General features: G+C 49.9%; 1 protein-coding gene across 2 annotated transcripts in view; it reads right to left on the bottom strand.

Annotated features, from left to right (window-relative positions):
- The window catches only part of fbxl18 (F-box and leucine-rich repeat protein 18), a 45,228-nt gene extending 24,654 nt beyond the window's left edge, over positions 1 to 20,574 (bottom strand). The window contains exons 1-3 of one of the 2 annotated variants that reach the window (XM_086000334.1): positions 20,492 to 20,574; positions 14,780 to 15,099; positions 6,332 to 7,911 (exon numbers count right to left, since the gene is read on the bottom strand). In XM_086000334.1, coding sequence (XP_085856460.1) covers positions 6,332 to 7,911; positions 14,780 to 15,031 — 1,832 coding nt within the window. In that variant the 5' untranslated portion in view covers positions 15,032 to 15,099; positions 20,492 to 20,574. Of the gene's footprint in view, positions 1 to 6,331; positions 7,912 to 14,779; positions 15,100 to 15,214; positions 15,314 to 20,491 lie in introns of those variants that run through there. The other variant, XM_086000333.1, reaches the window with a different exon arrangement.
- Between the last annotated feature and the right edge of the window lie 3,994 nt (positions 20,575 to 24,568).

The following is a 24,568-nucleotide window of genomic DNA, read 5'->3' as shown; positions in this document are numbered from 1 at the left end:
GGGGGGCGAGGAGGGACGGAGACAGTGGGGGGGCGAGGAGGGACGGAGACAGTGGGGGGGCGAGGAGGGACGGAGACAGTGGGGGGGCGAGGAGGGACGGAGACAGTGGGGGGGCGAGGAGGGACGGAGACAGTGGGGGGGCGAGGAGGGACGGAGACAGTGGGGGGGCGAGGAGGGACGGAGACAGTGGGGGGGCGAGGAGGGACGGAGACAGTGGGGGGGCGAGGAGGGACGGAGACAGTGGGGGGGCGAGGAGGGACGGAGACAGTGGGGGGGGCGAGGAGGGACGGAGACAGTGGGGGGGGCGAGGAGGGACGGAGACAGTGGGGGGGGCGAGGAGGGACGGAGACAGTGGGGGGGGCGAGGAGGGACGGAGACAGTGGGGTGGGGGGAGGAGGGACGGAGACAGTGGGGTGGGGGGAGGGACGGAGACAGTGGGGGGGAGGGAGGAGGGACGGAGACAGTGGGGGGGGGGAGGAGGGACGGAGACAGGGGGGGGGGAGGAGGGACGGAGACAGGGGGGGGGGAGGAGGGACGGAGACAGTGGGGGGGGGGGAGGAGGGACGGAGACAGTGGGGGGGGGGGAGGAGGGACAGAGACAGTGGGGGGGGGAGGAGGGACGGAGACAGTGGGGGGGGGGAGGAGGGACGGAGACAGTGGGGGGGGGGAGGAGGGACGGAGACAGTGGGGGGGGAAGGAGGGACGGAGACAGTGGGGGGGGGGAGGAGGGACGGAGACAGTGGGGGGGGGGGAGGAGGGACGGAGACAGTGGGGGGGGGAGGAGGGACGGAGACAGTGGGGGGGGGAGGAGGGACGGAGACAGTGGGGGGGGGAGGAGGGACGGAGACAGTGGGGGGGGAGGAGGGACGGAGACAGTGGGGGGGGAGGAGGGACGGAGACAGTGGGGGGGGGAGGAGGGACGGAGACAGTGGGGGGGGAGGAGGGACGGAGACAGTGGGGGAGGAGGGACGGAGACAGTGGGGGAGGAGGGACGGAGACAGTGGGGGGGGGAGGAGGGACGGAGACAGTGGGGGGGGAGGAGGGACGGAGACAGTGGGGGGGGAGGAGGGACGGAGACAGTGGGGGGGGAGGAGGGACGGAGACAGTGGGGGGGGAGGAGGGACGGAGACAGTGGGGGGGGAGGAGGGACGGAGACAGTGGGGGGGGAGGAGGGACGGAGACAGTGGGGGGGGAGGAGGGACGGAGACAGTGGGGGGGGGAGGAGGGACGGAGACAGTGGGGGGGGGGAGGAGGGACGGAGACAGTGGGGGGGGGGAGGAGGGACGGAGACAGTGGGGGGGGAGGAGGGACGGAGACAGTGGGGGGGGAGGAGGGACGGAGACAGTGGGGGGGGAGGAGGGACGGAGACAGTGGGGGGGGGGGGAGGAGGGACGGAGACAGGGCGAGGAGGGACGGAGACAGTGGGGGGGGCGAGGAGGGACGGAGACAGTGTGGGGGGGCGAGGAGGGACGGAGACAGTGGGGGGGGCGAGGAGGGGTGGAGACAGTGGGGGGGGGGGCGAGAAGGGATGGAGACAGTGGGGGGGGCGAGGAGGGATGGAGACAGTGGGGGGGGCGAGGAGGGATGGAGACAGTGGGGGGGCAAGGAGGGATGGAGACAGTGGGGGGGGTGAGGAGGGATGGAGACAGTGGGGGGGGCGAGGAGGGATGGAGACAGTGGGGGGCGAGGAGGGATGGAGACAGTGGGGGGGCGAGGAGGGATGGAGACAGTGGGGGGGGCGAGGAGGGATGGAGACAGTGGGGGGGGGCGAGGAGGGATGGAGACAGTGGGGGGGGCGAGGAGGGATGGAGACAGTGGGGGGGCGAGGAGGGATGGAGACAGTGGGGGGGCGAGGAGGGGGGGATGGAGACAGTGGGGGGGGCGAGGAGGGAGGACGGCGAGAGGGATGGAGACAGTGGGGGGCGAGGGGGGAGGGGGGCGAGGAGGGATGGAGACAGTGGGGGGGGCGAGGAGGGATGGAGACAGTGGGGGGGCGAGGAGGGATGGAGACAGTGGGGGGGCGAGGAGGGATGGAGACAGTGGGGGGGGGGCGAGGAGGGACGGAGACAGTGGGGTGGGGGGAGGAGGGACGGAGACAGTGGGGTGGGGGGAGGGACGGAGACAGTGGGGGGGAGGGAGGAGGGACGGAGACAGTGGGGGGGGGAGGAGGGACGGAGACAGGGGGGGGGGGAGGAGGGACGGAGACAGGGGGGGGGGAGGAGGGACGGAGACAGTGGGGGGGGGGGAGGAGGGACGGAGACAGTGGGGGGGGGGGAGGAGGGACGGAGACAGTGGGGGGGGGGAGGAGGGACGGAGACAGTGGGGGGGGGAGGAGGGACGGAGACAGTGGGGGGGGAGGAGGGACGGAGACAGTGGGGGGGGGAGGAGGGACGGAGACAGTGGGGGGGGAGGAGGGACGGAGACAGTGGGGGGGGAGGAGGGACGGAGACAGTGGGGGGGGGAGGAGGGACGGAGACAGTGGGGGGGGAGGAGGGACGGAGACAGTGGGGGGGGAGGAGGGACGGAGACAGTGGGGGGGGAGGAGGGACGGAGACAGTGGGGGGGGGGAGGAGGGACGGAGACAGTGGGGGGGGGAGGAGGGACGGAGACAGTGGGGGGGGAGGAGGGACGGAGACAGTGGGGGGGGAGGAGGGACGGAGACAGTGGGGGGGGAGGAGGGACGGAGACAGTGGGGGGGGAGGAGGGACGGAGACAGTGGGGGGGGAGGAGGGACGGAGACAGTGGGGGGGGGGGGAGGAGGAGGAGGGACGGAGACAGTGGGGGGGGGGGGAGGAGGGACGGAGACAGTGGGGGGGGCGAGGAGGGACGGAGACAGTGGGGGGGGCGAGGAGGGACGGAGACAGTGGGGGGGGCGAGGAGGGACGGAGACAGTGTGGGGGGGCGAGGAGGGACGGAGACAGTGGGGGGGGGCGAGGAGGGGTGGAGACAGTGGGGGGGGGGCGAGAAGGGATGGAGACAGTGGGGGGGGCGAGGAGGGATGGAGACAGTGGGGGGGCGAGGAGGGATGGAGACAGTGGGGGGGCAAGGAGGGATGGAGACAGTGGGGGGGCAAGGAGGGATGGAGACAGTGGGGGGGTGAGGAGGGATGGAGACAGTGGGGGGGGCGAGGAGGGATGGAGACAGTGGGGGGGCGAGGAGGGATGGAGACAGTGGGGGGGCGAGGAGGGATGGAGACAGTGGGGGGGGGCGAGGAGGGATGGAGACAGTGGGGGGGGGCGAGGAGGGATGGAGACAGTGGGGGGGGCGAGGAGGGATGGAGACAGTGGGGGGGCGAGGAGGGATGGAGACAGTGGGGGGGCGAGGAGGGATGGAGACAGTGGGGGGGGCGAGGAGGGATGGAGACAGTGGGGGGGCGAGGAGGGATGGAGACAGTGGGGGGGCGAGGAGGGATGGAGACAGTGGGGGGGGGGCGAGGAGGGACGGAGACAGTGGGGGGGGGGGGCGAGGAGGGACGGAGACAGTGGGGGGGGGGGCGAGGAGGGACGGAGACAGTGGGGTGGGGGGAGGAGGGACGGAGACAGTGGGGTGGGGGGGAGGAGGGACGGAGACAGTGGGGTGGGGGGAGGGACGGAGACAGTGGGGGGGGGCGAGGAGGGACGGAGACAGTGGGGGGGGGGGGCGAGGAGGGACGGAGACAGTGGGGTGGGGGGAGGGACGGAGACAGTGGGGGGGGGGCGAGGAGGGACGGAGACAGTGGGGGGGGGGGGCGAGGAGGGACGGAGACAGTGGGGGGGGGCGAGGAGGGACGGAGACAGTGGGGGGGGGGGCGAGGAGGGACGGAGATAGTGGGGGGGGGCGAGGAGGGACGGAGACAGTGGGGGGGGGGCGAGGAGGGACGGAGACAGTGGGGGGGGGGGCGAGGAGGGACGGAGACAGTGGGGGGGGGGCGAGGAGGGACGGAGACAGTGGGGGGGGGCGAGGAGGGACGGAGACAGTGGGGGGGGGCGAGGAGGGACGGAGACAGTGGGGGGGTGATCAGGCAGAGGAACAGCAATTTTAGGGAGAAAATAAGAGGGGAGAGAGTAAGAAAGAGGGACACTGGGAATGGAAATGGAGAAGCAACAGGAAGGCTATGGAGAGAAAGTGAAGACGGGGGGAGAAAGGGGGAAACTGTAAGGCAGAGGGTGGGGATGGGAAAAGATGAGGAGAATCGGACAGGAAGGAAGCGGGGGGGAAAAAGAGTGGAAATGCAGCAAAACCGGAGGAGCTGCAGAAGATGGTGCCACTGGCAGCTCCTTTCTTCACCCAGTGAGGAAAGGAAAAGAAAAAAGACACAACACAAGAGTACAGGGAGGAAAGAAAAGAAAGAGAAATCGCAAGATAAAGGTGATAGATAAGAGAGACACCTGTGCAATATATAAATAAATAAAACAGGCAGGAGCGATAAGACAGCAGCTGCCTGGTCACTACAAGTCACATTCGGCGGTTAATAACTATTGGCAGTTAAACCCTGCAGATAGTGATGTCGAATTCCCTGTAGCCACAATTCCCGTCTAATCACATAAACGCTATTCAAATCTGTAGTTTTACTTATGTTAATTGGGCACTGCAATGAATAAGCATTTGTTGGGACAAAAATATTACTCCCATGGGTCTAAGTATTTGTCTCAAAAATCGACCTCCACAAATGAACAATGTAGCACTGAGCAAAATTACTCAAGGGCAGAATAGCTAAAACAGACAGAAAGGTAACTCCCCCATCGATGCAAACAGTTATATCATTTCCCCCCCATCCATGACATACAGAGTAAAGCAAACAAAACAATAAAACATGCCACAAATTACTACAGCACACGGTAATTAGCAGAGCCTCGAATGAGAGAGAGCGCGAGAGAGAGCGTACAAATAAGGAGCACAAGGTATGACAAACAACGAGTGCAATGTCACTGGATAGTGGCGCAGCAGACAACAGCTGAACACGAGCGGGAACACTAGCTCTACACAGTTCTTTCCCTCACCTGCTGAAAGCAGTGATCCGTGGCAGCTGAGGAGGCCACCAGCGCAACCAGGTGGTGCCGGGCCTGCTTCTTGAGCAGTTTCATACAACCGAGGGCAGTTAAAAGTTGGTGCGGGTCTGGAGTCAGGCAAGTGCCAGAACGGGTAAGGACGGCAAGTTTCCTTCCCTAAAGGACATTAGTGAACCAGCTGGATTTTTACGACAATCCAACAACTTTATGGTCACTTTTACTGAAACCAGCGTTTTTTAATTTTTTTAAAAATTCTAAATTCAAATTCTCCATCTGTCATGGTGGGATTTGAAGTCAAATTCTCTAGATTAGCCCAGGCCTCTGGATTACTAGCCCAGTAACATAACCGTAACTGGTCATTTATCTGTGTGGTTCTCAAACTTTTTTGGTTGAAGGACTGCTTTTCAAATGGATTAACAATCACGAACACCCCCAATCTAAATTACTATAAGAATACGCAGAATATGAAAGTGCGGCATGTAAAGTGTGTTTTAATAATGCTTTTAAGAAAACAGCTATTTACTTACAGATTATCAGTGAGATGGGTGTGTCTGCTTCATACCCCGATTCTGGGCACTCACTCCGCAGCAACAGATGGCCACTAATTAGCCACTTAGAGCTGGACAATTTTTAAAGCTGTCAGCAGGCTGGCCAAGCTGAGCGAGTGAGGGCACGAGCACCCACGCACATGCTGGGATGCTGCTGGAAGCCTGACTCACCGCCGCACTGTCCCACCGCCATGTTCTGTAACAGCTGCACTGTGGGATTGTACGAGTTTGCGTGAACACGTTCAGGCACGCGTCTGAAAGACCCCGCAGGCGGCGCTCTGGTCACCTGTCGGGAGGGTGGCACAGGGGTCGCGGCGCCAGGGAGAGGAATCGGCTCATTGCAAAGTGAGCGAGGGCTGCGGGCCTCTGTGAGGGGGCCGGGCCCAGCCGTTGAGAATAATTCGCAAGAACTGAACCAGTGTTGGTTTTATAAAGAGCAGCAGGCTTGAAATGACCGCCGGCCGCCTCCAGTCGCGGACACCCAGGGGTCCGTGGACCCCAGTTTGAGAAACACTGATTTATCTCATTGATGTTTGAGAGACTTTATGTGCAAGCTGGTGGCCACATTTGCCAACATAACACATGACTGCACTTAAAAAAATAATTCACTGGCAGTGAAGCGCTGTGGGACAGCCCGAGGACGTAAAAGGCACTATAAAAATGCAAGTTCTCTCTTTCACATGGAGGATTACAAACTACTTTACATTAAGATGGGAAATGCTGTTATGTCTCATAGAAGGTGCATTTCTGTAGTACTTCCCAAAACTGTGAATTCCAATAAATACACGCGCTCACCTCAAGTCCTTCAATAGCTGGCAGTGTTTCAGCATTTCACACAAAGCTGGCATGTAAGCAACTTTCCCCAGCAGACCCAGGTTTGCCAGGGACAACGTCCGCAGCTGCTGACACTTCAGTCCAATGCCAATCAGCCCTGACCCAGTCAGAATGCCAGGAAGCTGGGCCAAGGTCAGGGAGCGCAAGCGCGCCAACTGTCCGATGAGCGCCAGCTCTTCGTCTCGGATCCGCTGCGCTCGTTCGCAGGGTGGCTGCATGTTCCTGATGGCGGGCTCATTTCGAGGCACGTTAGAGGAGAAGCTGGACCCAATCAACTCGAGCTCTTCCAAAAAGGGAACATTCTCCAGTAGAGTCCCAAAGACTGTGGCTGGCAGATTCACCGACAGCTGCTGCGGGATGCTCTTTGGGTAGGCGGGAGCTCCAATTCGAACCTTCTTCCCCAGGCCCCGCCGCACGGACTGCGACCCCAGAGCCGGCACCGTGTGATTAGGCAGCTTGTCGACATTTTTGGCACTTTGCACAATGCAGCACACGGGGAGCGACAACGAACGCAACCGTCTCAATCTCGCCAGCAGCAGGCACAGGTGCTTTCCGGCCCCCTCGGGGCTGTGGTGGTGAGCTGCAGACAGATTCAGGTGCTTCAGGTTCGGGCAACAGTTTACCAGCGCCTCCACCACATCGAAATCAATGTCATCTTTGGCCTTGCGAAAGACAGAGCAATCCGACAGCAGGCAGTGGACGCAGCCGCCGAGGTTCAAGCTGACCAACGACTGGACATTTCGGCCGCCGTTAATTATCTGATGGCTCAGCTGGCAGCCAGACAGGATGCAGTGGCTAAAGTTCAAATAGACAGGGTTGCTCAACGTAATTGTGTGCAGAAGCGAGGAGTGTAGAAGCGAGGATCCGTTCAACCAGGAACGAGGGAGCTGCAAGGCCTCCAAGCTAAAGTTTTTGGTCATACAATCTAGGAAGTTTCGCGTGGAGCATCCGGTGTCAACAAAAATCCCAGGGACGGATAGGATAAAGGCACGGAGGTTCTCGGGAGTCCGAATGCTCAGAACAGACAGGTAAAACCTCCCGACTTCCTGGTTAACGTAGCCTGGCGACAACCTTGCATAGAACACCTTGAGGTTTTGATAGTGGGGGATGTTGCTTTGTCCGACCATCAGCTGGCCAGAGAGCATTTCGCCCTCCCGAGTCCGGTCCGGGATTTCGAAATAAAGCAGCAGCCGCTCCAGATTGGTACAGCAAGGGACCACGCCATAGGAAGGGGTGAACAAAGTCTGCTTGAGCTCGGTTACTTTGCCAAGAGTTGCCTTGCATTCGCTGCTCAGCTGGCTGACATCAAATCCTTGGTTGACGTCTAAAGCAAGAGAGCGCACGTTACGGAGTACAGACAGCATCCTGGAGAGGCGCAGTGACGTCATGCGGCATCCTGCCAGGTCAAGCTTCAGGATGTTTTTGCACTTTGCCACCAGATCAATGGTTGAGCCAGACAACCAATAGCAGCCACTCAGCTTCAGCAGTTGAATGTCACTGGCTATTTCTTTCAGCAGAGATCTCACCTTTGCGTCACTTTCCTGGAAAGGAAACAGAATTTAGCTCAAGGCTATGAAAGCAAGAAATATTTTAAAGAAGAAAAAAACACAATTTATTATTTTAAAAAATAAGCAGTGTATTTACAATGCTACAGTTGGGCCAAAGTGATACTCTTGTCCATTTGCCCACTGACGGCTGGGTTGTGCTCAGTCCTGCCTTTCCATCACCAAATGGCCAGCAATTGGCTGCCTCGCGCCTTTCGAATACTGACTCCCCAGCTAGCACAAAACTTGCCATTGGGCAGCAAGAATCAAACAGCTCACTAAATGCACCGTCTGCTGTGGCCGAGCTCCAAAATCAGGAGCAGAAAGTCCAGTCCCAGTCCAGTCCGTGGGCTGTAGCTCAGATACATAGAAACATCGAAGATAGGAGGAGTAGGCCATTCGGCCCCTCGAGCCTGCTCCGCCAATCAATGCGATCATGGCTGATCATCCAAATTCAGTACCCTGTCCCTGCCTTCTCCCCATATCCCTTGAGCCTTAAGAAATATATCCAACTCCTTCTTGAATATATTTAATGAATTGGCCTCAACTGCCTTCTGTGGTAGAGAATTCCACAGGTTCACCACTCTCTGGGTGAAGAAATTCCTCCTCATCTCGGTCCTAAATGGCTTACCCCTTATCCTTAGACTGTGACCTCTGGTCAGGGAGTCCAGAACCATCGGGAACATCCTTCCTGCATCTAGTCTGTCTAGTCCTGTCAGAATTTTATAAGTTTCAATGAAATCCCCTCTCATTCTTCTTAACTCCAGCGAGTACAAGCCCAATCGACCCAATCTCTCCTCATACGTCATTCCTGCCATCCCAGGTATCAGCCTGGTGAATCTTCGCTGCACTCCTTCCATGGCAAGAACATCCTTCCTCAGGTAAGGTGACCAAAACTGCACACAATACTCAAGATGTGGTCTCACCAAGGTCCTGTACAACTGCAGCAAGACATCCTTGTTCCTGTACTCAAACCCTCTCGCTACGAAGGCCAACATACCATTTGCCTTCTTAACCGCCTGCTGCACCTGCATGCTTACCTTCAGCGACTGGTGCACAAGGACACCCAGGTCTCGTTGCACTTCCCCTTTTCCCAATCTATTGCCATTCAGGTAATAATCTACCTTGCTGTTTTTGACACCAAAGTGGATAACCTCACATTTATCCACGTTATATTGCATCTGCCATGCTTCTGCCCAATCACCCAACCTGTCCAAATCACCTGGAGTTTTATGGCATCCTCCTCACAGCACACACACCCACCCAGCTTTGTGTCGTCTGCAAATTTGGAGATATTACATCTAGTTTCCTTGTCTAGATCATTAATATATATTGTGAATAGCTGGGGTCCAAGGTAGGGCAGCAGTGAGGGTGCTGTAGTCAGGGACTAGGGAGTGGGAAGGAGGGGGAATTGAAGGTTCCCACTCCTGGTTGCTATTCAGAGATCCCCTACTGTAAAAGTATAAATGTGCGACAGCAGGCAGGACCAGAGTCTGCTGGTCATGCTGCTCTCCACAGCTGAAGCGTATCAACGTTCACACTATGTTCAAACACGAAGGATGACACTTGCGCGAGGTACTGAAGTGAAAACCCATTTAAAATGGTCCAGTCTGTTTTGGATGTTCTTTACCTCAGGATAGATCAGGTTGTGTGAAGTTATTTCTGTGCAAGGAAGACAGCTCCGCATCTTTAAACATACAGCAATTCACAGTTTCTATCTTAATCAGTTCCTACATTCCAACAGTGACTACATTTCATAAAGTACTTCATTGGCTGTAAAGAGCTTTGGGACGTCTGGTGGTTGTGAAAGGCGCTACAGAAATGCAAGTCTTTCGATCTTTAATGCTGAAGCGCCAGAGACAGAATTAGAAGGGAAAAGTACCAAGCCACCGAGCACTTGCACCCCAAATAACCCGGGTGAGGTAAAACCTGGTGCAAAAGAGCTACTGCTGTCTTCACAGAGTTAAATTAGCTTTCAGTGGAGGGTTAACCACTTGCCTTCATTCCCCATTTAATGCTATAGGCAGTGCCCTCTAGTGGTTACTTTCCTCTTTAAACTCAATTGTCATCATTTCCAATTGCACAATGCTGGTCTGTTGCACAAAGCAAGAAAAACTTGTGTGTTTACTTGTGGGTTTCCTATTAATGTTTAAGTATATATTATATTTTGTGCATTTGTCAATTTCTTTTACCTGTTGATTTCAGTCTTGCCATATTCTGTTTCATTGCTAGATATTTCATCCATTTTAGTTTTAGTCTTGCCTTTATAGACTCGGCGTTTAAAAAAAACATTTCCCTTCCCATGTTTTCCTCTCGATTTTGTCAGTATTCCATTATCTGGTTCAAATTGTTATAGTCCTGCACTAAAGCAACACAATGCTCTCTTCCTTCCTCCCCTGCCCTTACGTTCTTCCCTTTTCCTGACTTTTGCTGGTTTATGGTTTCAAGGACACCAGCAGCAGCCTACTGAGTCAGCAAACTATTCAAAGCCGAGCTTGGTCCTGTCCTTCAACCGGGGTTCATACGCATGCACTTTCCAGCAGGTGTCAGTGAACAGTTACTGTGGAAGGAAACTCAACTGAGATTATTTCCCCTCCCTGGCCGAGAGCTGCTGAGGCCAGTTGCAGCTCCCCCTGGTGGAGGCCAGTTCACTCAGCAGAGACTAGGGATTGAACCTGGGATCTTCCACCGCAACTATCCAGCAAAATCTCACTTTAGAACGGTTTGAAGGCCCTTTACATTTGAAACGGATACTGAATATCTGAGCCAGTCAATTTTTTGTCTGATTTACGCTCCTGTGAAACGCCTTGGGAGGTTTTAATTATGTTAAAAGGTGCTATATTATTGCCGGTTGTTGGAATAATGGAATAAAGGCCCTCCCCCATAGCTCAGTGAGTTTGCTATGGAATAGCTGAGTCATACAGAACTGGAAGATCCTAGGTTCAACCCTGAGGTTTCGCCGAGTTAGCAGGGGCAGTGTTAACTGCACCACAATCAGCATGACTGGGGTACAGGGAAACAAAAACAGCCGTAATACCCACTTCTGATCACTATCCAGTGAACCTTGCGGGGGGGTGCAGATGTCGTTCTTTCTGCTTTGTAGAATGAACTAGATGGGCCGAATGGCCTACCTGATCTCTTAAAGTTGGGCAAGGACAGAGTCAAGGTTCTCCTCCAGCCCCCCGCCCCCAATCCACCCCCAGCAAATAAATTCCCTGTCAAGGCTCATACGTGAATTATGGACACTTGCTCGTGGTAACAGAGGCCACCCAGTCCAGGAAACTCTACCCTAGTAGGATGTCAACGGTTACCAGGAGAATGAGAGAGAACAGAGGCAACAAAAAAAATAACAGAATAAAAAATTAATAAAGAAATAACTGCACACAATTTGCTGGCAGAAGTAAAATGGGCACCATGGCATAGAAATAATTCACTGTGTTTGCTGAAGCTTTGTCCACCAATTCGAAAGGTCTTCTGGCCAAGAATCTAGAGTTGTACACGGAACACTTAGCCGTGAACTCCACAAGATGATTCAGGGAAAAGATGCACAGTTTATCATTCTCACACTACTCAGCACATTAGTAAAACCACTTGCTTCACCATTTACTGGATTTGAAAAGGTCACGGACTAAATGTAGTCATTGTCTATGCCGGCGAGATTCCATTGCCATGGACAAGCATAATAATACAACACACTGGGTTAATATCGGGGCTTTTGAGGTTAGATTACTGGTGAATTAACCTTGAATAATGGCACCATTTGCAAGAGATCACACTCGGTTAGGCAGAGCAGTCTAAAATTTGTATCTCAGCTCGTGCATTAAACAATGAAGCAACAGAACCGGTCAGTACTGCTGCACAATCAAATTTAGTTATCAACTTTAACCTTTGTGTTTATATTAACAAAAATCACAGAACAAGGGTCATTCTAGGACCTAGATCATTTGAACTCAGTGGAGGAGAGAGGAGTCAATTTATTCAATTAGAATGAACGAACAAAGTTGGAGGGGGTGAGTGTTTGAACGCATCATGGAACCTAAAAGAGCAAATGGGGAAAACCATGAGCTAAAATGATTTGGAGGCACTTTTTTGGAGCCAGAAAGCTATTTGAGCAAAGCAAGCGTCACAATCGAGCCTTATTCTGTCTTTATCTGATGTCCACGTATGTCCTTTCTAGTGGACTGGCACCGGACAGCAGAAAGAGCAGGGAATCAAGCTACACCGCCACCCCATTTCAACACCCCCCTCACAGCACTAGCCCAGTGGCACTGAGACCAATTGTACATCACTTCTGCTGCCTTGCCCGAGATCATCAAAATTGGCATATGCCAGGGTTGAGCTGACCCGATTTGTATGGCATAGTTCCACATTATGCAATTTGCTTACCGAGTTGCCAGGATAGCAAAAGTTTTTTAATTTTCTTACAGCACATTTGGCAAGAGTGACTTGTTATTTTGTTGTTACTGTGATTTTAACATAGAAACATAGATGATAGGAGCAGGAATAGGCCATTCGGCCCCTCAAGCCTGTTCCGCCATTTAATAAGATCATGGCTGATCATCCAAATTCAGTACCCTGTCCCTGCCTTCTCCCCATATCCCTTTAGCCTTAAGAAATATATCTAACTCCTTCTTGAATATATTTAATGAATTGGCCTCCACTGCCTTGTGTGGTAGAGAATTCCACAGGTTCACCACTCTCTGGGTTAAATTCCTCCTCATCTCAGTCCTAAATGGCTTACCCCTTATCCTTAGACTGTAACCCCTGGTTCTGGACTCCCCCGCCATCTGGAACATCCTTCCTGCAGCTAGTCTGTCTAGTCCTATTAGAATTTTTAAAGTTTCAATGAGATCCCCTCTCATTCTTTTAAACTCCAGTGAGTATAAGCCCAATCGACCCAATCTCTCCTCATACGTCATTCCTGCCATCCCAGGTATCAGTCTGGTGAATCTTCGCTGCACTCCCTCCATGGTAAGAACATCCTTCCTCAGATAAGGTGACCAAAACTGCACACAATACTCAAGGTGTGGTCTCACCAAGGCCCTGTACAACTGCAGCAAGACATCCTTGCTCCTGTACGCAAATCCTCTCGCTATGAAGGCCAACATAGCATTTGCCTTCTTAACTGCCTGCTGCACCTGCATGCTTACCTTCAGCGACTGGTGCACAAGGACACCCAGGTCTTGTTGCACTTCCCCTTTTCCCAATCTATTGCCGTTCAGATAATAATCTGTCTTCCTGTTTTTGCCACCAAAGTGGATAACCTTGCATTTATCCACATTATACTGCATCTGCCCAATCACCCAACCTGTCCAAATTATACTGGAATTTCTCTGCATCCTCCTCACAGCACACATACCCACCCAGCTTTATGTCGTCTGCAAATCTGGAGATATTACATCTAGTTCCCTCATCTAGATCATTTATATATATTGTGAATAGCTGGGGTCCTAGCACCGATCCCTGCGGTACCCCACTAGTCACTGCCTGCCACTCGGAAAAAGACCCGTTTATTCCAACTCTTTGCTTCCTGTCTGCCAACCAGTTCTCTATCCAAGTCAGTACCTTGCCCCCAATCCCGTGTGCTTTAACTTTGCACGCTAATTTTATTAATATGAAAACAAAGTTAGTAACTAAATGTGATCGTGCAGCAGTACTGATCAGTTTTAAAGCCAACTGCTATATTGTTTAAGTAATCAAAGAGCTAAGCCATAAATTTTAGACTTCTTACAATTAAAAGTTCAAAGTTTAATGAATAAAATTACACCAAGCACATCAGGCAATTTTTTTTAAATCACTTAAGGAAGGAACAGAAAAACAAGGTTTGGCTGTGGAAGACAAAGTACAGGGCCCAAATGCAGATTTTTTAATCTGAATCAATTAAATGAAGAACCTCAACTCTACTTAGTCTGGACAATATAATTGAGTAAGTCATTGAAATAAATGGGGAACGCTGGTGTGTAACCTCCTAGCTCCTCATTTATTTTTTCTGCTCCTGGAGTAAAGTATGAGTTAATATTTCTTTTGTCTCATACCCGTTCAGTGTGGGAATGAGGTAACTGGTGGCACTGGATGCAAACAAGGTGCAGATCAGTTAAAGGACTTCCACAGTCCACATTCAGACGAAAGGTCACCGCCCTGAAATGTGAACTCTGTTTCTCTGGTTCAAGTCCCACTCCAGGGACTTGAGCACATAAAGTTAGGCTGACACTCCAGTGCTAGTGCTGAGGGAGTGCTGCACTGTCGGAGGTGCCGCTTTTCGGATGAGACATTAAACCGAGGCCCCGTCAGCTCTCAGGTGGACGTAAAAGATCCCACGGCCACTATTTTGAAGAAGAGCAGGGGAGTTATCCCGTGTCCTGGCCAATATTTATCCCTCAACCAACATAACAAAAACAGATTATCTGGTCAATATCACAGTTATTTGTGGGAGCTTGCTGTGCGCAAATTGGTTGCCGCGTTTCCCACATTACAACGGTGACTCCACTTCAAAGAGTACGTCATTGGCTGTAAAGCGCTTTGAGACGTCTGGTGGTCATGAAAGGCGCTATATAAATGAAAATCTTTCTTTCTAATATACTGCCTGACCTGCTGAGTATCTCCAGCATTTTCTGTTTCTATTTCAGAGGATCTGACTTCAGCTATTTCCCATCGTCACACAGCCAGTGAGTGGAATAAAAACAGAAAACACTCAGCAGGTCAGGCAGCATCTGTGGCGAGAGAAACAAGAGTTAACGTTTCAGGTCGATGGCCTGAATGCAATGGCTGGGGTTAGTTTGCCCGAAATGCTGGCGTCGTTTTTTTTAAAATCACTGGCTATCCAATAACAGCAACAGTGGCAGGCCTGCTGACGGTGGCTATTTACCTGGTACTCCTTGTGCAGAGTGACAGAGCTGATCAGGCTCTTGTCCACACACAGGGCCGCGAACTTTCTGCTCACTTTCCTGACGTTCAGCAGCAGGTCGCAGCTGGGCACGAACCCCAGGATATTCAGCAGGATCTCATCCGAGAACTCGGTCAGGTTGTGGGACGCGCCTTGATCCTGATCCAGCTCCGGGTCTTGCTCCTGCTCCCGCTCCTGATCCGGGTCTTGCTCCTGATCCTCCCCGCTCTCCATCTCCTCAACCTCCGGCTTCAGTTAACGGCTCGCTCGGCACCTGGGAGAGGGGGGCGTCCGCCAACCAACTGAATTTAAAACAAATATAATATATATATATTGAAAAGGTTTTTAAATGAAATACTCAACCCCCCTGACACGCCGATCGCCGCCCGTCGTCGCCACTGTTCACTCTCCCCGCACCGAGACACGAACGCCACTGCTCCGGAACTTCATTCCGACCCACGCAGCCCTACTTCCGGCTCACGCAGCACGTCCCCAGCAACGGAGCGTCAGGGGCAACCGGGGGCGGGGCTCATCACAGGAGGAGGCCATTCAGCCCATCCTGCCTGTGCCTGTTCTAATTGAAGCCTTAGAGAGCGAGAAAGAGACACTGGGTCCCACCCCACACAGTGTCATCAAACCAAAGGAATCTAACAAGAATCTGCAAAAGCAAAACACTGCAGAGGCTGGAAAATCTGAAACAAAAACAGAAAATGCTGGAAATACTCAGCAGGCCAGGCAGCATCTGTGGAAGAAAGAAAGAAAGACTTGCATTTATGTAGTGCCTTTCACGACCACCGGACGTCTCAAAGCGCTTTACAGCCAATGAAGTACTTTTGGAGTGTAGTCACTGTTGTAATGTGGGAAACGCGGCAGGCAATTTGCGCACAGCAAGCTCCCACAAACAGCTATGTGATAATGACCAGATAATCTGTTTTTGTTAATTGGATTGAGGGATAAATATTGGCCAGGACACCGGGGATAACTCCCCTGCTCTTCTTCGAAATAGTGCCTTGGGATCTTTTACATCCACCTGAGAGAGCGGACGGGGCCTCGGTTTAACGTCTCATCCGAAAGACGTGGGGAGAGAAACAGAGTTAACGTTTCAGGTCGGCGGCCAGTTCTGTCGAAGGGCCATCGACCTGAAACATTAACTCTGTTTCTCTCTCCACAGATGCTGCCTGACCTGCTGACTATTTCCAGCATTTTCTGTTTCTAACAGAATCTAACTGTTGCAGATGTTGTTTTTCGGATGAGACATTAAACCGAGGCTCCGTCTGCTTTCTCAGGTGGACGTAAAAGATCCCGCGGCACTATTTTGAAGAAGAGCAGGGGAGTTCACCCCTGTATCCTGGCCAATATTTATCTCTCAACCAACATCACTAAAACAGATTACCTTGTCATTATCACATTGCTGTTTGTGGGAGCTAGCTGTTTGCAAATTGGCTGCCGTGTTTCCTGCATTACAACAGTGACTACATTCCAAAAAGTACTTCATTAGCTGTAAAGTGCTTTGGGATGTCTGGACATGAAAGGCGCTATATAAAATGCAAGTCTATTGTTCTTTAAAAGCGCCCCCTGTTTAGAGGGGTGCACCTAATAAACAGCCAAGTTATACAAAAGAAAAAGGAAACTTATCAAAGTTAAATAATAATAGTTTCCACTGTTGACTGTGCACTCCAGTCCCTGCGGTGCCCACCGGTCGAGGAAGACCTCAAGCGTACCGGAGGACACCACGTGCCTGTGCTGGCTCTTTGAAAGAGCTATCCAATTCATCCCACTCCCCCTGCTATTTCCTCACAGTCCTGTACATTTTTCCTTTTCAAGTCTATATCCAATTCCCCTTTGAAAATTACTATTGCATCTGCTTCCACCACCCTTTCAGGCAGCGCATTCCAAGATCACAACAACTCGCTGTGTAAAAAGGGGTAGGGGAAGGAGGGCCCAGCTTTTAGGTTTGTCTCTTAGCGCCTCTCATGAGGTATATCGAATAATTTTAAAGTACATATAATGGAGGCTCTCCCTAATATTGGCTTAGTGTGTAATATACACACACATATTAGGTGTCAGTTGGTAGCACACTCGCCTCTGAGTCAGAAGGTTGTGGATTCAAGCCCCACTCCAGAGACCTAGGCTGACACTTCAGTGCAGTACTGAGGGAGTGCTGCACTGTCAGAGGTGCCGTCTATCGGCTGAGATGTTAAACTGAGGCCCTGTCTGTCCTCTCAGGTGGACATAAAAGATCCCACGGCACTATTCGAAGAAGAGCAAGGGAGTTTCTCCCCAGTGTCATGGCCAACATTTATTGTTCAGCCAGCATCACTAAAATAGATTATCTGGTCATGATTACATTGCGGTTTGTGGGACCTTGCTGTACGCAAATTGGAAATTGGCTGCCGCATTTCCTATATTACAACAGTGAATACATTTCAAAAGTACAGTACGTCATTGCATTTTGGATGTCCAGAGGTCGTGAAAGGTGCTGTATAAATGCAAATCTTTCCTTTTTTTCATAGAGATCTCTCATTTTCTGCAACACCAATTGTAGCATTCCAATTGCTCCCAACAGACTTAGCGTGGACCAGGAATGAAACCTGGGAATTTCCTGATGTGTGAGCTGCAGTTCCACTCTGGGCAGTGCATCTACTGGCTGAGCTACTGGGGAGCGGGGGTGGGGGGGGGGGGTTTCCAAGGTTTCGTCCTTGACCAATTGTGACAAAGTCATCATGGATTTACAAAAGGTAAATCGTGCTTGACTTATCTACTGGAATTTTTTGAGGATGTAACTGGTAGAATAGATAAGGGACAACCAGTGGATGTGGTGTATTTGGACTTTCAAAAGCCTTTCGATAAGGTCCCGCATAAGAGATTAGCGTGTAAAGTTAAAGCACATGGGATTGGGGGCAAGGTATTGACTTGGATAGAGAACTGGTTGGCAGGCAGAAAGCAAAGAGTTGGAATAAACGTGTCTTTTTCCGAGTGGCAGGCAGTGACTAGTGGGGTACCGCAGGGATCGGTCCTTGGACCCCAGCTAGTCACAATATATATTAATGATCTAGACGAGGGAACTAGATGTAATATCTCCAAATTTGCAGATGACACAAAGCTGGGTGGGCGTGTGTGCTGTGAGGAGGATGCCGAGAAACTCCAGGATGATTTGGACAGGTTGGGTGATTGGGCAGAAGTATGGCAGATGCAATATAACGTGGATAAATGTGAGGTTATCCACTTTGGTGTCAAAAACAGAAAGGCAGATTATTATCTGAATGGCAATAGATTGGGAGAAGGGGAAGTGCAACAAGACCTGGGTGTCCTTGTGCACCAGTCGCTGAAGGTAAGCATGCAGGTGCAGCAGGCGGTTAAGAAGGCAAATGGTATGTTGGCCTTCGTAGCGAGAGGGTTTGAATACAGGAACAAGGATGTCTTGCTGCAGTTGTACAGGGCCTTGGTGAGACCACATCTTGAGTATTGTGTGCAGTTTTGGTCACCTTATCTGAGGAAGGATGTTCTTGCCATGGAGGGAGTTCAGCGAAGATTCACCAGGCTGATACCTGGGATGGCAGGAATGACGTATGAGGAGAGATTGGGTCGATTGGGCTTATACTCGCTGGAGTTTAGAAGAATGAGAGGGGATTTCATTGAAACTTATAAAATTCTGACAGGACTGGACAGGCTAGATGCAGGAAGGATGTTCCCGATGGTCGGGGAGTCCAGAACCAGGGGTCACAGTCTAAGGATAAGGGGTAAGCCATTTAGGACAGAAATGAGGAGGAATTTCTTCACCCAGGGAGTGGTGAACCTGTGGAATTCTCTACCACAGAAGGCAGTAGAGGCCAATTCATTAAATATATTCAAGAAGGAGTTGGATATATTTCTTAAGTCTAAAGGGATCAAGGGATATGGGGAGAAAACAGGGACAGGGTACTGAATTTGGATGATCAGCCATGATCTCATTGAATGGCGGAGCAGGCTCAAGGGGCCGAATGGCCTACTCCTGCTCCTATCTTCTATGTTTCTATGTTTAACTGAGCTCAGGAAAGGTGATGGTAGGGACACTTTCATGCATCTCTGTATCCCGTGACGAAAGGACACGGTTACATGTTTGAAGGGGGCTCCAATTTTTGTTTTAAAACAAAAGATGCCTATCTGTACTAGCAAGGTTTCCTCATTTCCGAACAGGCGCTGATTCCTCCATGAATTATAGACCGGTAAGCCTGACATCGGTAGTGGGGAAAATGCTAGAATCTATTATAAAAGATGTAATAGCAGAGCACTTGGAAAACAGTGACAGGATCGGACAAAGTCAACATGGATTTACAAAAGGTAAATCATGCTTGACTAATCTACTGGAATTTTTTGAGGATGTAACTGGTAAAATAGATAAGGGAGAACCAGTGGATGTGGTGTATTTGGACTTTCAGAAGGCTTTCGATAAGGTCCCACATAAGAGATTAGCGTGCAAAATTAAGGCACATGGGATTGGGAGCAAGGTATTGACTTGGATAAAGAACTGGTTGGTGGACAGAAAGCAAAGAGTTGGAATAAACGGGTCGTTTTCCGAGTGGCAGGCAGTGACTAGTGGGGTACCGCAAGGATCAGTCCTAGGACCCCAGCTGTTCACAATATATATTAATGATCTGGACGAGGGAATTGGATGTAATATCTCCAAATTTGCAGATGACACAAAGCTGGGTGGGAGGGTAAGCTGTGAGGAGGATGTCGTGAAACTCCAGGATGATTTGGACAAATTGGGTGATTGGGCAGAAACATGGCAAATGCACTATAATGTGGATAAATGTGAGGTTATCCACTTTGGTGGCAAAAACAGGAAGGCAGATTATTATTTGAATGGCAATAGATTGGGAGAAGGGGAAGTGCAAAGAGACCTGGGTGTTCTTGTGCACCAGTCGCTGAAGGTAAGCATGCAGGTGCAGCAGGCGGTTAAGAAGGCAAATGGTATGTTGGCCTTCGTAGCAAGAGGGTTCGAGTACAGGAACAAGGATGTCTTGCTACAGTTGTACAGGGCCTTGGTGAGACCGCACCTTGAGTATTGTGTGCAGTTTTGGTCGCCTTACCTGAGGAAGGATATTCTTGCCATGGGAGGAGTGCAGCGAAGATTCACCAGGCTGATACCTGGGATGGCAGGAATGACGTATGAGGAGAGATTGGGTCGATTGGGCTTATACTCACTGGAGTTTAGAAGATTGAGAGGGGATCTCATCGAAACCTATAAAGTTCTGTCAGGCCTGGACAGACTAGATGCAGGAAGGATGTTTATGATGGCTGGGGAGTCCAGAACCAGGGGTCATAGTCTAAGGATAAGGGGTAAGCCATTTAGGACTGAAATGAGGAGGAATTTCTTCACCCAGAGAGTGGTGAACCTGTGGAATTCTCTGCCACAGAGGGCGGTGGAGGCCAGTTCATTAAATATATTCAAAAAAAGAGTTGGATATATTTCTTAAGGCTAAAGGGATCAAGGGATATGGGGAGAAGGCAGGGACAGGGTACTGAATTTGAATGATCATCCATGATCTCATTGAATGGTGGAGCAGGCTCGAAGGGCCGAATGGCCTACTCCTGCTCCTATCTTCTATGTTTCTATGTTTCTATGAGTGTCCTGAGACAATGGGCCGTATTTTCCGATCGAGGCTTCCTGCGTGCGGAGGCCCCCGATCTGGAAAAAATCTACAGACTTACCTGAGGGCTCCTGAGGTGCGTATACTTCCGTTGCAGGGTCTCTCCAACACGAAATGCGCAGGGCCTACGTATCCCAGGGGCGCATGCGGTTCGCAAGCGTCCCTGGGATCACGTGGGCCATTGGGAGCCAATAGGAGAAGGGAATCTCCCTTCATACACTTGACAGATAGACCTGTCAAATATATGAATGAAGATCACCCCAAAAACACTGTAAAATATTAAATACATTTTTTTTAAATCGCATTTTTAAAATGAGTTGAAATTACAATAAATTAAAAATTTAAACAAAAATGTAATATTTTGAAAAAAATAATTATAGTTTTTTACAGGGCTAAAAATAAACTTACCTTTTCTTAAAGTATTTTTAAATGATAAATGAGTGAAAAAAAAGTTTTTAAAAACTTTTTTTCTCAACTCTTATGCTGGTAACAGCAGGCCTTACGCCTGCTTTTACCAGGCGTAAGATTTCTAAGGGTTTTCTGCGGGCGGAGGTTCTCCAGAAAGCGGAACTCTCCCCCCCGCAGAGGACCTTCTCCAGGGCAGGCAGAGGATCTGTCAAGAGCATTCTTGACAGATCGGAAATGCCAGTTTCAGGCATGCAAAGCGCATGCGCTGAAAACCGGCATTTCCGATGTCCCTACGGGTGTATGCACAGCTCGTACACACCAGTAGGCATCGGAATATACGGCCCAATGTGTAATGATGTTGCCAACGTTAGCAAAGCTTAACATTAAAAAGCCCTGTCACAGCATGACCTACAGACATATCAGGTATCAGAGGTAAATGCAATCACATTTATAATGGGATTATCCATAGAATCAAGTCGGCATAGGAGTTTACAATACATTTTGAAATGGAATTGTTAGAGGATGGTTTTTATTTATGATTAGATGCTCTATCTATTCCTCAAATATCAATATGGTTCTTGAAATGTTGAGGTCAAGTGTTGATAGATTTATTAAGCATGCAATCGTACTTAAATATACATTTACAAGACAGCACTTACAACTGATGGTTGGAGACTCAAACATGTTACAGTTCTGAGCTCTGTATTTTAGGCCGATCAAACCTTTACAAATCCCAATGTTCATTACAAACTGTCACTTTTTGTACATCTCTGCCCCCGACTACATGACAATTCACACATCTCTGCATTACTTGATTTTACCAAAAGTTAACGTTCAACTCCAGGTAAGCAGAATCTAATTGGGCCTATGCCTTTACATTTTCTGTTGTTATTTCGGATTTCCAACATTTGCTGTATTTTGCTATCGTACTTCAGTTAATAAGCTGGTTTCCTTGCTAACGAGCTCTTTTTCCGCTGGGCTAACCCGAGATCAGTATAACTCCCTTACTTTGTTATCAATAATTTTGCTCTTGTTACATATAATTGCTATTCCACCAAGTGAAACCTTTAATTATAAGTATCTCTTTGATTCTATACCATTCGGCACCAGTTAATTCCCTACTTCTACAGAAACCACAATTAAATAGATAATATTTACCCAAATTTTTTCCTTTTGCAGGACTAACTTTTGTCCTTGTATCCCTGAAACTTAGAAACCAGTATGCAATGGCACGTCTTTAATTATGTTCCCTCATTAAGTAGGTGATTACTTCATATTGAAACTAGCCAGTGCTCTAGGGTCAGTCTCGGTTCAAAAGTCCAGTAGTCACTACCTTAACATTGGCCATACTTCACTACTTAACAAAGGAAAAAAAAGAAAGACTTGCATTTCTATAGCACCTTTCACGACCACCGGATGTCCCAAAGCGCTTTACAGCCAATGAAGTACTTTTTGAAGTGTAGTCTCTGTTGTAATGTGGGAAATGCAGCAGCCAATTTGCGCACAGCAAGCTCCCACCAACAGCAATGTGATAAGGACCAGATAATCTGTTTTAATGTTGTTGATTGAGAGTTAAATATTGGCCAGGACACCAGGGATAACTCACCTGCTCTTCTTCGAAATAGTGCCACGGGATCTTTCTCATCCACCTGAGAGAGCAGACGGGGCCTCGGTTTAATGTCTCACCCAAAAGACGGCACCTCCGACAGTGCAGCACTCCCTCAGTACTGTACTGGAGGGTCAGCCTAGATTTTTGTGCTCAAGCCCCTGGAGTGGGACTTGAACCCTTCTGACAACCTTCTGACTCAGAAAGGCTAAAAGCTAACATTACTACAATATAAACAATAATTAATAGCAGTATTACATTAGCAAGTCAGTCTAATTCATCCTTTCCTTACAGGATGTTATGACCATTTTAAATATATAATAGATATTCCTTTACCTATGTATTTTTTTTTATCCCTTACCAGTTATTAAGTTGAGAATAGAGAGCAAGGTGGTATGCAAGATGTACTAGTTGAAGATGAATCTCTGGGTTCTGAAATTCCATGGGGGTTCTCCAGGTCTCCCATCACAGGATTTTATGGCCCTGGTATTTAGCAGTATTGGGTAAAATAAATGGGATTAATCCGCACTTGGGGCAGTCCTGCACTTTGGTAACACTGAGCTTCGGTACCACTGGGGGATTGTCCTGGACTTTGGTAAGAACTGGAGGATGGTTCTGGGCTTTGGTAGCGCTGGCATGGGGGTCCTAAAGTTTGGCAGCACTATGGGATGCTGAGGTTTTGCAGCATGGGGGAATCCATTGGTCTAGCATACTGTGGAGGAGGGTGACGTAATAAAACTCACTACACACTTGGTTTGAGCATAAAGCAAGGCTTTAATTAACTTGTTTCAGAACATGGGGGTCTAGTTGTACTTCACTAGTTCCTTGTCTTACAAAATGTCCCTGGCAAGCTGGGGCCAACGCCCGAGTATTTATACTCCTTGGACGGCGCCACCAACCGGCCGTCCAGTGTTATTTCATAGGTAGTTTCTCGATGATGAGATTTATGACAGAGGGGACTTGGGATTTGGTAGAACTGTGGAGTGGAATATGGGGTTTGGCTCACTGGCAGACTCCTGGTCTGACATCAATGAGGAGTGGGGGAAACACATGGACCTGACAGCATTGGATAAGAGTAGGTCCCAGGTCTGGCAGAACTAGTTTCTAAGCATCTCTAAATATTAAATTTGGTATTTTATGATGGATTCTTATGTGTATCTTTATGTCTGTCTCTCCCCGGTGTCAGTAATTGGAACATTTACATTTTTTACCTATCAACAACAACAATAACTTGTATTTATATAGCACCTTTAATATAGTAAAATGTCCCAAGGCGCTTCACAGTGTAATAAGACAAAAAATTCACTTCCTGTCTACAAAACCTTAATCTTTGTTGTCACATTATCAACAAAATACTTGTGATAATCAGGTGATTATGGCTTTGTAATTATTTGAATGTTTAATTTTGTTTGTTTAAAGTCATATGACGGACATTAGAAATTTCAGTTACTGAGAAAAGAAAAGCAAACATATTTTTGCAGGAAACATCTTGAATGATTTTTGGGGGAAGCACAGTGCAATCTAGTGGCATGATAGGTAATTGTTACAGATCAGCGTCACTTAACAATGGAATTTCCATTAGAAATATTTACATAGCATTTTACAATCTCAGACTGTGACAGGGGAAGTGAGAGTTTGTGGACCAGAAGTGTATGCTATTTGCAAGTTTAAAAAAATATATTTATTAGACATTTTAATCACAATTAAAAATCTTGCATTTGCATTCACTTCCTGTCTACAAAACCTTACTCTTTGTTGTCACACTTTTTATGACAACTTCTGCCATTATAAATTCCTATGTCCGCATTTAAAGTGGAAAGGCTCAGTGTCATCGGGCTCCTGTCACTATGCAAATAAAGGATCCGGCCATTAGACGGTACTATGTTATTCCCCCTCCCCAGAAATTACTCAAATGCTTTTGCAAAGGGATGTCAGATCAAAGGATCAGCAGCCTCACTTTATTACCGTCAAACTCCAGGACCCCCCACCGGGACTATCAAAGCCCAGAACATCCAAAATCCAGGACTAAACGCAAGTGCAGCTAAACTCAATTTCCCCACCCCAGTACTGCTACATACCAGATATCTACCGTATACATATTTACTAGCTGAAGTGCCTGGCGGT

The sequence above is a fragment of the Somniosus microcephalus genome, chromosome 11 (assembly GCF_052327205.1).
Source record: "Somniosus microcephalus isolate GS21.2 chromosome 11, FLI_Smic_1.0, whole genome shotgun sequence".
Taxonomy (NCBI): domain Eukaryota; kingdom Metazoa; phylum Chordata; class Chondrichthyes; order Squaliformes; family Somniosidae; genus Somniosus; species Somniosus microcephalus.
Note: the sequence above shows the minus strand (reverse complement) of the source record. Positions and strands in the feature narration are given on the sequence as shown.